This window comes from Lathamus discolor, chromosome 5 (assembly GCF_037157495.1).
Source record: "Lathamus discolor isolate bLatDis1 chromosome 5, bLatDis1.hap1, whole genome shotgun sequence".
In the NCBI taxonomy this organism is placed as follows: domain Eukaryota; kingdom Metazoa; phylum Chordata; class Aves; order Psittaciformes; family Psittacidae; genus Lathamus; species Lathamus discolor.
Window position 1 is genome coordinate 45,829,070 of NC_088888.1, and position 15,094 is coordinate 45,844,163.

At 45.2% G+C, this 15,094-nt stretch overlaps 1 protein-coding gene across 6 annotated transcripts in view; it reads left to right on the forward strand.

The window, feature by feature from the left end:
- The first annotated feature begins 3,634 nt into the window (after positions 1–3,634).
- Positions 3,635–15,094, forward strand: part of ARID1B (AT-rich interaction domain 1B) — a 330,916-nt gene continuing 319,456 nt past the window's right edge. For all 6 annotated transcript variants that reach the window (XM_065680613.1, XM_065680617.1, XM_065680614.1 and 3 more), the window contains exon 1: positions 3,635–5,731. In XM_065680613.1, the coding sequence (XP_065536685.1) occupies positions 3,971–5,731 (1,761 nt within the window). In that variant the 5' untranslated portion in view covers positions 3,635–3,970. The remainder of the gene's footprint in view (positions 5,732–15,094) is intronic.

Consider the following 15,094-nt stretch of genomic DNA (forward strand, 5'->3'; position numbering starts at 1 on the left):
AATAGTTTACATATTACATGTGTCTGAAGTGTCAATATTACGTAATAAAGAAAACACTGTGTTATATTTATATGTTGACCACATAAGGGTTCTCTTAAAAGCAAAATCCCGTTACTATAGATCCAAACACCAAGCTAAAGCGTAAAGCTAAAGCTCTGAGCTGGCTGCTTACTTTTCTGTGATCTGATTTATGTCTTATTGAAATCAATTAAAAGATTTGCACTGACTTCAGAATGATTTCGATTGGATGTTTAACTAGTAAAAGAAGCGATAATTTAATAAAAGCCCACATACTTCTCTCTTTTTTTCCTCATTAAATCTAATGCCAATGTAAAAGAAGGAGATTGAGAATTACAGTGAATTTGACAACTGTTTCATCAAACTGCACAGTTGAATTTAAACATAAAGCACAACAACAAAAGGGTTTTTTTTTTTTGTACGTAGCGATTTTTCAGACTCTTTTGGCTACCCAGGTCAGATGCAACAGGCTCTTGAATCTCTGACTGGATTTTTATCTCACAAAAAAAAAAAAATTAAAGATTCCTCCCAGTACCTCTAAAATAACACCTTGGGGCTGTTACCATATTGGTTTGTTTTCTGTATCTCTCTTTAGCATTATTCTGTGTATGATTTAAGAGCCACTGCTCTAACCAAATGGAAAGATAGCTGCCGTATTGCTGGGAAAGCCGCATCCCTACCATGGGATTGAGCTACCCACGGGCGGCCTGCAGGGTCTGTTCTGATGTTGTAGCCAACGGAGTAAACAAATTGCCAACGGTAAGTTTAGAAAACAGTGTTGCTTATCCTGGAAAGGGATCCCAGAGTCCCAGAGTTTATAAATTGCTAGGAAAAAGGCAAAAGAAAGAAACCATGCTTGGACAACATTGGTTTATAGAAAATAATTAAATCAAAGAAACAATGAAAATGGAACTGAAGTTGAAACCATGCACTTGCGATATCAAATATCAATGCAATCATTTTGAAGCAGATAATATGCATGGCAATTAGAGCTTTTTTACATTATATTATAATAAATTCATAATTCATGCATACAATGAGAGCTTTTGGAAAGGAGCATTTGAATTTAACAAACACTACCACTCATCATCTGAGCAAAGATGGCAAAAGGAATCTCAACATTATTTGTAGTCTAAAAAAATTGAACCATGGTTGTTGCTTTGTGTTGTGCTTCCCTTGCACAGACTGCAGTGCCTTCTGTCTGCTTTAGGGTGTGGCATCTGCCATTGGGGAGGAAAAACTGGCATGTGTCGCCTTTTATAGCAGACTGATTTCATTGTGCTGAGGGCCTCTATTTTATAGCCTCTTAGTTCCAATCTTGTAGCCGAGTTGCTGAAACAAATGAGAAGAAAGGAGTTAGTAGCATAAACTCTTCATTTTTAAGCTTCTTTCTTCTTTCCCAGGGAAAACATTTCGAAGTAAATCTTTTTTAAACTTTGCAGGCTATTTTCCTGATCAGAAGGAGTTGTGGAGCATGTCAGGAAGTATTCCATCTGCAGCCAGGGCGCTATCAGCACATCTTATTGGATTTTAGATATATTTATTTTTGCTTGAATATAAATATCTTGAAGTATAAATGTGTAATTGATTTTATATTTTATTTTAGGGTACACATGTAAATAAATACACTCCAGGAGACATTTATATTTATATTTGCATATGAAAGACTTCAAAAAAATCAACTTATGTGGCTTAATGTGTATAATTAGCGTGCATTTGAATATAGAAAGGAAGAAAATCCAGGAGAAAATGTCAAAAAGGCTCACTAACAAAGATGTAGTATTCTCTTGGCAAAAGCTGATGAATGATTTGGCATGAATTCATCTTACGGTTCTGTTATTCTCTCTCCTACAAAGATGATATACCCCTTTCTAGCAGTTTGCATAGAATTGCAATTTGGTGTTGTTACAGGCCGTAATGACCCTTGGGTATGCACCTGATTCCCCCCAGTAGAATTACTCACCATTTTTTCTCCTGCTCCGTGTTTTTCTACTAGCCATATAACATTTTTGCACTTGCAAAGGGTACCAAAAAAAAAAAAAAAAAAGAGAAATACAATTGTAACAGAAGTATTAGCAAGATGTGCTTGACAAGCACCCAGACTTTTCAAAACTAACTCCATCATGGAAATCAGACTACTTCTGACTTTTCAGACAGAACTAAAATTAATAGACACTGAAATCACACTGTTCATACATTTATTAATAATCTTTGCATGTAATGCAACATTATAGCATGAAGCTTCTGCTCTTAAATGCCTTCACAGTGGATTCAAAAAAGCCTACCTACTCATGACAGCATCTGTCTTGATCGGCTGTGTTTTTTTTCTACCATTATTACTGAATCTCAGATTTAAATTTCCATTTTGAAATTTGAAAATGTGCTTGCCTTAACAGAGCACATAAATATATTCATTTAAAACAGCGTGGTTTAAACCGTTACTATATTGAAAACGTTCGCTAATATTCCAGTTTGCTGTATTCATAGCCAAGTATTTAATGTCCCAAATGCTTTCATTAGTTGAAAGTAGTGTGCAGCTATTAAGTTTTCTTCTACTAGGGTATCATTTGTATTAAGACAGTTCTAAAAACCCCTTCAAACCATTCTGAAAGATGGTTAAAAAATGTAGGTCAGCAGCAGCAGCTTTCCATTTGGAGCAAGAGTTACATGGATTACATATTTTGGGGTTTGTGTTACTACGTTTTCATGAGTGTCTTGTGTGTACTGGAAATTATATTGTTTGGGGAAACAATTATGGGACCGAAAATGCTTCACTCTCCTTCATCAGTCTCTGTTGATCTGCAGATAAGTACACAGAACATATTGAAAACGGCCCTATATATAAAAGCATCATCAACGCAAATGACCGTTAAAATTTGGAGACAGCTGGACGATATGGACAACTGCAAAGATGCTACCGCTGCAGAATTTTAGGTTAAATTTTGTATTTCGTGTGCAGACGGTTATAAATCTTCTGGGGCTTGGAGCGGGGAGGGGGGGAACCAAACTGGAAAGAAAACACCAAATTATTTTCCCAAATTATTTCGCCTTCTGACCATGACACATGGGGCTGGGGGGCAACGTGCAGTGCCCGAAAGTTTGGCGGCCCCGCCTCCTCCAGCACACCTGGACACGGGGCACGGCGTTTGCGGGCGTCCTGTCGCCTCTGTCCCGCCGCAGCGGCCCCACGAGGCAGCGCCGCCGGCGGCACCCCTGGCTCCTGCTCCCCCCCACACGCCGGGGCCCGCAGGGACCCTTCTCCTCCAAGCACCCCCCGTGCGAGTTGGGCCTGCGGCTGCGCCCTCCGCGGGGCCCGCTGGGCACGCACATGAGTGGGACGCGGTCAGAGGCAGCGGCGAGGTCGCGCTCCCCTCGCCCGCAGCCCGGAGCGAGAGCCTGCGCCGTGCGGAGTCCAGTCCGCGTTTTGCGAGTGCGCGGGCGCGCTCGGGGCGGAGGGGGCGATGTCTGCCGGCGCTGGCTCGCTCGCTCGCTCACTCATGCCATGCTGGGCCAGCGCGGCTCCGCCAGACGTGTGTTCACCCATATCCGGGTTAGGGAGGAAAGGAGGGGGGAAGGGGGGGTGGAAGGGGAAAAAAAAGTTTCATTTAAACCTGAACAAAAAACTTTCAACATGAAATCACACAGCGGGAACAGGCGCGGACCGTAAGGAGTTCTTACCATTTCTGATCTCAACCACGGACTCGGGGAGGGAAATTTCTGTAACTCGGTGCGTGCGGAGCGGTCCGCAGGGGATACTCTTGGCTCAGTCAAGTCCCTGCCCCGGCCGTTTCTCTTTCTGCCCCTCTCCGCGCCCTCCCCCCCCTTCTGCTCGCCCCCCCTTCTGGGGGTGAGGGTCGATACTTCCTTTTTTTTAGTTGTTGGCTTTTTTTGTTTGTTTGTTTTTAGTAGTTAGTATTATCAGCACTAATTTCTCCGGACTCGCAATGTTGCGATGATCATGGCCGCGCAGGTCGCAGCGGCTCCGGCTGGTGCGAACAACAAGGGCAAAGCCCCGAGCCTGCCGGGCGGCCTGGGCCCGGATCAGGGCCCGGGGGTGGCCGGGGCCGCCGCTACTGCCGGTCCTGGGCCGGGCCCCGCGCTGGGGGTCGTTGAGGGGAGTCCGGCCGGCGGCAGCGTGAATAATTTAGATCACCATCTCCTCCACCACCACAGTGAGCCGCTGAACATGGCCAATAACGCGGCTCCCGCCGCTGCCGCCGGTAACAACAACAACAACAACGCCAGCGGCGGCGGCGGCTGCTCCTCCTCAGAGCCGGCTCTGAAGGAAGGTGGAAGCTCCTCGGCGTTATCTTCATCTTCTTCGTCTCCTTCCTCCTCCTCCTCCTCCTCCTCCAACCCGGGCTCGGCTATGGAGACGGGGCTGCTCCCCAACCACAAGCTGAAGAGCGTCGGAGGCGATCACCCCGCCGCGCCGCCCCACCACCACCACCATGCCCACCACCCGCATCACCATGCCCACCACCACCATGCCCACCACCCGCACCACCACCACCATGCACTACAGCAGCAGCTAAATCAATTCCCGCCGCCGCCGCCGCAGCAGCCGCCGCCTCAGCACCATCCCGTGCAGAATAACAACAGCAGCCTCGGCGGCGGCGGCGGCAGCGGCAGCAACAACAACGGCGGTGGCGGTGGCGGCGCTGCTCAGCCCAGTGCAGACATGGAGCAGCAGCAACATGGAGGAAAAGACAGTGTTTTGGGCGCTCAGGCCGAGCCCCCCCAGCAGCAGCAGCAAATGCTGAATAAAGGCGCCGACGAGGAGGAGATGCCCAGCAAGATGGGCGAGCCCATCGGCGGCCGCTACGATCACCCCGGCTTGGGACCCCTGGGCGGACAGCAGCAGCCCCAGCAGCCGCCCCCGAGCGCTGGGAGCGGCGGCGGCGGCCTCGGCGGCGGCGGGAGCGGGGGAGGCGGCGGCGGCGGCCCCTCCGCGGTGGGTGTCTCGGAGTTCAATAGCTATTATGGCAACGCTGCCCCTGCCCCTGCCAGCAGCGCTACGGCGAGCCGCGCCGGGCCTTGCTTTGATCAACATGGCGGACAACAAAGCCCCGGGATGGGGATAATGCACCCCACGGCGGCCCCCAACAGCATGGACCCCCTGCAAAACTCCCACGAAGGTTACCCCAACAGCCAGTACAACCACTACTCGGGCTACGGCCGCGGCCCCGGCGGCGGCGCGGGCGGCGGCGCGGGAGCTGTGGCGGCAGCGGGCGCCGGAGCAGGCGGCGGCGGCTACGGGAGCTCCGCGGCGGGCTACGGGGTGCTGAGCTCCCCGCGGCAGCCGGGCGGCGGCATGATGATGGGCCCCGGCGGCGGGGCCGGCCTCGGCAAGGCTGCTGCCGGCGCGGCGGCCGCGGCCGGCGGCTTCGCGCGGTTCTCCGGACAGAACCAGCACCCGTCCGGGGCCACCCCTACCTTGAACCAGCTGCTCACATCCCCCAGCCCCATGATGCGGAGCTACGGCAGCAGCTACCCCGACTACAGCAGCCCCAGCGCCCCGCCGCCGCCGCAGCCCCAGCCCCAGGCAGCGGCGGCCGCCCCGGGAAGCCAGCAGGCAGCGGCGGGCATGGGCATGGGCAAGGACATGGGCGCCCAGTACGGAGCGGCGAACCCGGCCTGGGCAGCGGCGCAACAAAGGAGTCACCCGGCGATGAGCCCCGGGAGCACCGGTCAGGCCATCAGCAGGACCCAGGTAACCCTCGCTCCCCATCGCTGGTGGCTCCGCGCCGCTCGTGTCGGGGTCACAGTTTCTTTATAATTCACTTTTTCTTCCTCTCCCCCTCCCCCCCCCAACCGCCTCTCCTTTAAAAAAAAAAAATTAAAATCTTTATTTTATTTTTTTTTCTTTTTCCTCCGGGCCAGTTCTGCTTCTCCGTGCCTCCGCAGCAAGGGAGAGCGGCGCACAATGCGCGGCCCCGCCGGGGCCAGGGGTAGCGGAGCGCGGCTCTGGCTGCCGAAACCAGGTTGCTCTTGGACCCGCTTCATATTTTTGCCCCTCCGCTCCTCAGGCAGCAGCGGTGGGACGCGGGGCCCGGGGACAGGCGGCTCGGGACGGGGCCGGGTTTGGTCAAGGGGCTGCCGGGCCCGGGGGATACCGTCCATTATCGTTCACGGAGCCTTTTGCTGTATTTTATTTTTTCTTCCTCCTTTTCTCCCCCCCCGTCTGTTTTTAATCTGTTATTTTTTGCTCGAGCGGAGCCCATGGCGCGCTCTTAGCAAAGTAGTTTGTCCCTGGCGGAGTTACCGCAGTGAGATCCGCGCAGCGCGGCCGGGATCTTTCTTTTTTTTTTTTTTTTTTCTTTTTTTTTTTTTTTCTTCCCTTCCCGATGGGAAGAGCGCGCGCGCGCGTGTGTGCGCGCGTGTGCCCGCGCCTCCGTCCGCGCGGCGCGGTGCGGGGTGCCTGAGGCCGGTCACCTTACGGGGGACTTGCCCCACCAGCGTTAGCGCGCGTGGGCGCGCAGAACTACGTTTGTCTCCCCGAACACACGCGGAAATCCAAACTGGAGGAGAGGGGGAAGGGTGGACTGGGGGGGGGGGGGGGGGGGGCGGGCAGCGAAGAAAAATAAAGAGAAGGAAAAGTCCTTGGCGTCGGTACAAGGGGTTCGGGCACCGGGCTGGCCGCCACAGCCACACGCACCCCCGTGTGCCGCCCACCCGGTAACTCCGCCGATCGATCGATGAGTGGATGGATCGATAGATGGGCGCGATGATCGCAGGCGGCGGGCCGCTGCGCAGCGCCTTTCCGGTGCGTTGCGGGGAGCCGGCGTTCCGGGAGGCCGGTTCCCGCTGTAGGGCCGGTGCTGAGCGAGGAGCGGCCGGGTCTCCTCCGCCAGGTTCGGAATTTGAATTGTGGAGGTAAACTGGCTGCACCGTCTCCAGACAGCTGCCTCCGAGTTGACATCTAATCTGCCATCTGATTGGCTCCCCGCTCGCCATTGGGCACCTCGCGCCGCTGATGTAAATAGAAGTGCCGAGCGGCGCAGTCACACGAACCCCCGCCGCAAATAACACCGGGCAGCCGCGCCGCCGGGCCGGGGGGAGCAGCCCCTCCGCCCGCTCCGGCTCCAGCACCAGCTCCGGCCCTGCCGGCCACCGGCGCCTGCAGGGCTGGTCCTCGCCTTTTCCCCCCTTCCCTTCCTTCCTCCCTCCCTCCTGCAGTTCGGTTCCATGGCGTGCTTTTGCTGGGCATTGGTTTATTTATTCTTTCAGATTATTAATTCCCAGCTAATTGGAGGCAGTAAGGGAGTACCTAGCAATAACAGGGCTTGGGTGAGGATTTGGGATTTCAAGGTGTGCTCGTGCTTCTGAAAGCGTTTTGTAATGTTGCAGTTTATGGATATTATGCAAGGGATTAGTTTCTTACTTTTTTTATATAAATAATCCGAATGCTAATTTCATTACATTCCTCTTACCTTGATACCTAACCTGTGCATGCCTCTTAAAAACATCATCTCGTTTGCGTGTGGCTGCTGGAGGTGAGAAGACGCCGCGTATTGTACAAAGACGGGGAAAAGGAGCCATTCTGCCAGAGGTTGCGTTTGTCTCATCTCTGCAGCACATCCAGATATTCGGGGAGAAAATTCGCTTTTGGGTTTGAGTTGTGGTTAGAAGACTTAAAAGAAGCATCGGAAGTTGTTGATCTCATTATTTTTTCTACACAAATGTGACATTAGGCTTGAATTCTCAGTAGAAAAGTGAATTGTGTTAAATGGAGTAGTGCATTAGGATTTTATGGGTTTCTTTTCCCTTCGACTAGATGTTTCTATCAAGAACTGTTAAATGTTTTAATAGCTTTTAACAACGAGGACTGGCAGGAACAAATGCAGGTGTATGCTTTTGGGATCCTCAAAGGCTGGATCTTTCCATAAAGTAATAAGCAGAACCTGGAGAAAACACCGTTTAATGTGGTAATTGGTGTATTAATCCTGAAAAAAAAAATGATGCTAGAAACCCTGGATGGGCTGAATGTGTGTGTGTTTGTCTACTTCCAGCAGACCACTCCTGTCACGTTTTTAGTTTTTATTCCATTTCCTTTCCGTTTCTTTTAGGGAAATAAGATTTTTCTTTTTTTATGAGTGTTATTCTTACCTTTTTTAATTTGCACTGGTAAAAGGGTCACTGGAAGCCATAAGGTAATGAGGCCTTGTATTCTGTGACCTTTAGTAATTAATTTTAAAAGATTTGCATTGTCTGCTTGCTTTTAAACACAGGTAGTTTGGAATTAATGGCTTTAAAAGCTAGGAAAATTGTCGGCAGATAGACATAGTACATATTAGTCTAGAGTACTATTTCTTTACAGCAGAAATTGTTTAAAGTACTTTATTTTTATTGAAGGACTGAGAGTAAATTCTTTATGTCCTCAGTATGACCCTTAGAAATACTTCCTTCTATTTATGGGTTTATGTGCTCTCTCACAGATTTTTTTTTTGTGTGTGTGTGTGTGTGTGCACCATAAGAATTAAGATCCAGCTTAGAAAGACTATTCTGGCAAGGGCATAATTTGATTTTTTTTAAAATTATTATTATTTTTCTTAAAATAATTCTCATAAAGGCAAGTCGTTAGTGTTCCTTATGTTACGATATTTTCATCTAACCAGTAAGTGATTAAAGAATTTTGTTAGATTTTAAATTAATATTTTTTAATGTGTAAAATAGGTTGTGTCAAATAAAAGATAAATTCTTACATTAACTTGCAGAACACTTCTTAATTTTTTTTTTAATGCCCATGCGTCACTCTCCATGTATGTCGTGTTATTATGTAGAGAGATTAATTGCTTTTTGAAAGAGAAAACCATGATATTCAGTCCAGCATTTGAACAGGAGGCTTCTTTTTTTTTTTTTTTTTAATAATCATCTCTGTGTGTACTCTGTATATGTGTATGTGCCCATTAGAATATACTGACTTGTGATGTATCTTTGGAAAGCAGATGATTATTTAACCCTACACCTGTAAGAAACTGTTGTGCTGCTAACAGAGAACAAGGACCTTCAGCAGGCTACAATGTCTGACATACTTATTAAGGAAATTGTTGCCTCAGCATGGGTAATTTTTGTAATTTGCAGAACTGTGGCATCCTGCTCTGACCTGACTTCTGTTGTTTGTCCAGCCTATTAAATTAAGAAAATTTTGTTTCCATTTCATTTAATCACCTTATCCGATCGTGAGACAAGATGTAAGCTTGAAAAGGAAGCCTCTTTTTTCTGAAGAAACACACGTTTTCAAAGCAGATGGATATAGCTCATGCAGATGTATTGATTTGATTGTGGAGGAGACATGTGATGCTGGTACAGTACCTTCTCATTCAGTTATTTTGATTATGAAGTCCTTGACAGTGTACAGCTATTTAGAGTCCTGAGGCTGCTTTTATGCTTCTGATTTGTCCTGCCATTTCTTAACACATTAGCTGGCCTCTGTGTGTGTGCTTTATACACTTTGTTCTCCTTTGTGCACGTATATAAGATTTGCACACACCTACAGACAAAGAGAGAACCTGGGTCTTTTCAGGAGTACCTGTATAGCGAGTGTTAGGAATAATTCTGTTGAGCTGGTCTGAATTAATGTGCCTATCAGTCGTTTGTTTCGCAGTGGAGAAACTCGGAATATGCCTGATTCTGCAGCTCTTTCTATGCCTAATAGTTAGCCTGTGTTGGGAACCCTAAGCCAGGGCTGCAGAATCGCATCCTGTGCCTGAAGGCCATTAAACAGCTGTTAGTGTGGTGAATAGCTTCTTGATGTCTCAATGGGAGAATAAAATATATTTTTCCCTGTGCGTTTTGGAATAAACAGTTTAGTATTCACATAGCTTCTATTTAGAAGTAGCAAATAGCAATATTCTCGGTTAGTAGCATCTATATATATATTACGACCATATATTTGACACTTTGTGGTTTGGTGTTCAGTTATGGGTTTCTGTAGTAGCGCTTATGCCTACATGTTGAACAGCAGGACCCTGTGTATGAGATACAATAAAGAGAGCGATGCAACCCTGTCTACTGTATTACTGCCTCCATCGTGTACTGATTCTACAGCTAAGCAGTCAGTTGCTGTCTTCTTGGCATTCTGATCCAAATCTGTGGGGATGAAAAGGCATGTAATCTGTCACTAAATTTCCTCGATACATACGTAATGTGAAATTTTTGAAATTACTAAGCATGGTCTGTTAGGTGATGCTGTTTCATTTTGAAATAGTGTCTTAGTTAAAACTAGATGAAATTTGTGCAATGAAAATATGTTTGATTAGCTATTGATCTTTTTCTTTTGCGCGTCAAATATTTTATTATAGATATTTTAACATTCTTCTTGACATGAGAATGGCAGTAGTTTATTCATCCTTGTGTCCTTAAGATTGTACCTTTGTCCTGTCTAGTTACATTTCAGTACTTTTTCAGAATATGCCATTTATCGGGAGGCTTTGAAGATTCTCTGTGGATATGTAAAGTAGTGTTGCCACAGTCACTGTGCATGCATGCTCAAGGCTGCAGAATTTCTGTAGCATGTGTTTGTGGTAGGCTAACTTGCTAGAATATATTTTAGAATTGTGATTATTAAGGTACTTGGGGGAAAAAAAAAGTTTTTCTTTCAATTTTGGGCTATTTACATAGTGCTAAATACATGTTTTGGTAGGACTGAATGAGGACTTTAATTAAACTTAAATTAAAAGTATACCTTAGTGGTTTTCAAATTTGTTTTGAAAACTGGTAATAGAAAAGCGCTGCTAAGCAATGTTGTTTTCGTACTGCTTGGTGCTGAGAGAAGCAAATAAATGTGATACATGGAAGTCTTGTGGAGCCAATTGTATTAAAATAAAATGTATTTTAAGGAAGCCTTGCCCGTTAGTAAATTTAAATATTTTTTAGTAAAATTGAAAGTTTTCTCTACAGTTGATGTGTGTTTTGCCATTCAGGTCATAAGGTTACCTTTATTTTTTCTGTTATCCAATCATCCCTCTTTGTGCTCGGTTTTTCACACAGATGCTCGTGTGCTGGCATAGGGCTGCAGTGCTTGTGTTTCAGGTGGGCTGCAGGACTTCTGTTGTCATGCTTCCGTTTTGGGAGTGTGGCATCCAGTGATCCATCAGGAACACAGGTTGGCTCCAAAAGGACCAATCCCATCCAGGGCGGTGTCCCACTGCAGTCAAGGAATCTTCAGGGAGGAATGTATCCCAAGATGCCAATGTAATTTGTGAACAGTGCATTTTAGGGACAGTAGATGGCTAATTTATACAGGACTACTTTCAACTATCTTTATTTGCTCAGTAACAGCATGCTTTATGCTACCTTTCTAGTGTGCTGTGCACTGGAGTAAGAGATGATTCTTCCTGTTGTACAGGGTGGGGAAACTGAGGTACATAACACACACCTTCTTTTAGACAGGCACACACTGGCAGTACTGAAAACAGAGTTTTCAGAAATAAATAGGGTCTCAGTGCCATAAACTTCAGCTTTTGCATAAATCCAGTCTTACTGTGAACACACTCTGTTGTGGGAAAATTTAAGCTTTACAGTCCTCTATTCAGACAACTGAGAAGACAAATGACTGAGCGAAATGGGGGATTTGTCTGCTGTCTCAATATAGTCACCTTAAACTAAAGGCAGCATCATCTAAAATTCAAGTATTCCTTGCACTGTTTTATCATTGTGCATTCAATGTCATCTATATAAAGTTACTGGATTTCTCCTAGAAATTAAGCTCTGAGGAAAATTGAGTTGAACAAGTGCCCAGGAGATTTGCTGGTGTTGCAGAACTTGCCTTCTGATGAATACGATGTACAGAGAACAAGTATGTGTTGGGGGTGTGTGGGGATGCATGCGCAGTCTTCCCTGCCACTAAGGCCAGTTGTTTTATCTGGCAGATAAATTGTCTTAATTTCTAAGATGAACAAATTTGAGGCAGAAATCACAGTTGTTGTTTCTTGTTTAAAGATTGCTTTTCATAGGGGAATTGTTCTTACTGCAAGTATAAAGTACCTTTTAGCAAACTTTGTATTCCCTGTATAGGATGCTTATTTGATCTGAAGGCACCTGCAACTATTTAGAAAATTCTGTAACCTGAGATCATTATCCTGATGATATTATCAAAATGTTTCATTTATGTTTATTAAAATCTATGTGAAATCTGTGTAAAAGTTTTCAGCGGATGTGACTGAAGCAGTGTATCATGCATTTATATTCCATGTGTAGTGGAAATGTTAATTTCCTTACAAACTATCAAGCCAAGTCATGAGGCTGCTGAATTTCTGAATGGGTAGTGGCTAAATTGTGGATGTAAAACAGAGTTTGGTGGTTCTGCAGTGTCTGTAAGGAATTGCTTTCAGTACGGAGCTATCAGGTTGATCTACTTGCATATTACTTCTTGAATTTGAGTCATGGTGGGTTTAATAACTTATGTCAGAAAGACTGAGCATGTGTAGAAGTATGTAACCTATTTACTAGTTTCTCCAATTTCAAGAACTGTTAGTTTAGTTAATCTTTTGCACCTGAACTTGCCCAGTTGCCAAATGGTGTTCTGCATTTAGGAATTCACTGCTGTGCCCTCTCTTCCCACCTGCACTGTGGCCTTCTCAGACTTGAAAAGATACTGAATTCAGGTTTGTGATCTGATAATTGTTTATGAAGACATCCATCTGAGTGATAGGTCATCTGATGCTTCCAGCTGTAGAGCTGTGTTGCTGATCTCTTCCTGCCACCCCCACATTCCCCCCCCAGTCTTTCTTTGACCATTGGGGGTGGGGAAGGAATTTTCTGCCAGTCTTTTTTCTGTTTTGTTTGTTTGTTTTTAAATTAGATGTATGTGGGATTTTTGTCTGTTATATTTTCTTAATTTGTTTGCTAAAAACCAATCATGAAAATGGGGAAAACTTAATTTATAACTTTGTTTTTTTTTTTGGTTTTTTTTTTTTTTTAGGGGATAGTGTTAGTTGTGTTACTGATAGGGTCTTGTGAGCTTCTGCTTTAAACTGTTACATGTGTGTATTTTTCAGTGAGAGCTTTGTTTGATACTTTAGGTATCTACTTACTCAAAAAATAAATCTTGGGTAGCAGGGATTTCTGTTGGGTGTTAATAATTTTTCCTTTTTTTTTTTTTTTTTTTTTTTTACCTGTATTAGTTACAAAATGGTTTTGATTTTTTGGAGTTACTGAATCAACTTATTTGCCTTTTGAAGACTGTGTGGCCAGGTCCACTGAACTTTTGTTGTAGCTGAATAGTTAGGTTCAGGGAATTAATTGCATCCCTGACTAATAGCTGTTGTGGCAAATCCCTTTGTATTTAGTTTACCGATGGGGTGATAGTGTATCTGCACTGGCAAAATAAGCCTTTATAGGGAGGCTCTCCTGAGGGGTTTACAGGTATGGCTGTTAAAGTAGAGGTAACTTGCAGAGTTTTCCACAAGGGAGATGGTTCCACATGTTGTGGTTGTGTTTTAAAAGCAGGAAGTGATCTGTGTTATGCAGGTAAAAGAGGGTTGTCTTACTGTAGCACAGTCCCTGGTACAGCTGGCTTTCACAGAAGAGCCTGAAGTTTGAGTGTGGTTGTTTTCTGTTTGTTTGACTGAAGAAAGAAAATTGGTTCAGAAAATCCCCAAAGGAAAGATCCTGTTTTAAAACATAATTGTAGTCATGTGTGCCATTCCCAGTGTGGACATGGCTTAATTTACAGATTGATTGAAGTGGAATAGTACCTTCTTTACACAAGCAGTGAATTCAGCCATGGTAAGTAAATTATGTGACTTCAGGAAAATGGTATTAATTGGGGATTGGTGCAGGAGTTCTGGATAGTTGTCTGCTGACTGCATAATCTAAAGGTTGCTAGTTTCACTGTTGGATGCCTCAGTTTCTCTTTGTTAAAGTAAGGGTAATATTTCCCTTATTTAAAAGTACACATCAAACTCAAATAATTAATTACAGTATCATCCAGAATAAATAGGCAGCCTAAATACTTGTTACTTGTGAAGGTGTCCTGTCTGCACTATACCTTCCTCTCTGTTTGGATGGGATCTGAGACAAGGTGTTCCCAACACTGATCATGTTATTTAGTTAGCTTGTCAGGCTTACTTGTTTGTAAGCAAGGTACTGAAACATCAGCTGTGAAAATTTCTTTTGAAAGCACAAGGACAGGATTTGTAGTTCTTAAATTTTATTCTTTTAAAGTTAAAAATAAAGATAAGGAGGTTTGTTTTGACAGCATCAAAGGAATACTCTGGTTTATTTGCAGCCTTTGATTTGGGTGGAATGTATGGAGTTCTGCAATTTTTTTTTTTTTGTGTAGCAATTCATGTTGTGAATATTTTGGATATTCTGTTTATATGAGATGGTAGTATTGATGTCTTGCTTTCAGGCATGATTTATGGAAAATAATTGTGCTTTTGTGATTTTTTTTTTCTGCTTTAATTTACTATTGCTTGAAATTCCCAAGTCAAGAAAAATGAGTGTGTTCTTTAGAGCTGTTGCTGTTTTAAGGTATTTACAGATGGTCATAGGTAGAGGCTATTCAAAGAAGTATTTCTGGAAGAATACAGGTAGGTACATAGGAGGCTGCTTTAGCTGTGTACAAGCAATAGCAAAGTCATTTTACTTCATTTTTACTGTCATTTGGCAGCGCTTGTTTCCTGTAAACAGAAAGGTAGACCTGCGAGGCAGTGACTTCATGGTGCCCTGTGTTTCGTGGTTGTGAGAAGTGCCAGTAATATATAGATAGCTGTTAGCTGGTTGTATTCCGTTTTGGGTAACTTGTTTTAAACCGGAGCTCTGCTTTATTGAGGGATTTCCAGCGTGCAGAACAGCTGAACCTGGCGATTGAGGCTTCCTCGGGGAGGGGAGGGAGTGGGCTGCTCTGGGGCCGGTTACAAGCGTGGTGTTTGTAGCGTCTGTAAAAGTTTCACACATGAAGCAAGCTAGTTAGCTTGTATAGAGTCACATGATCAAAATATTTTTCCCCTTGCCTCTGCCAGAAGCTATCTATTGCTTTTCAACAATCTCGCCTGTCGGGCAGCAGGCCAGGGTGTGCGAGGCGGCCCCTTACGTGAGCTGCTCCATTCTTCACCTCCCCGGCTGGAGC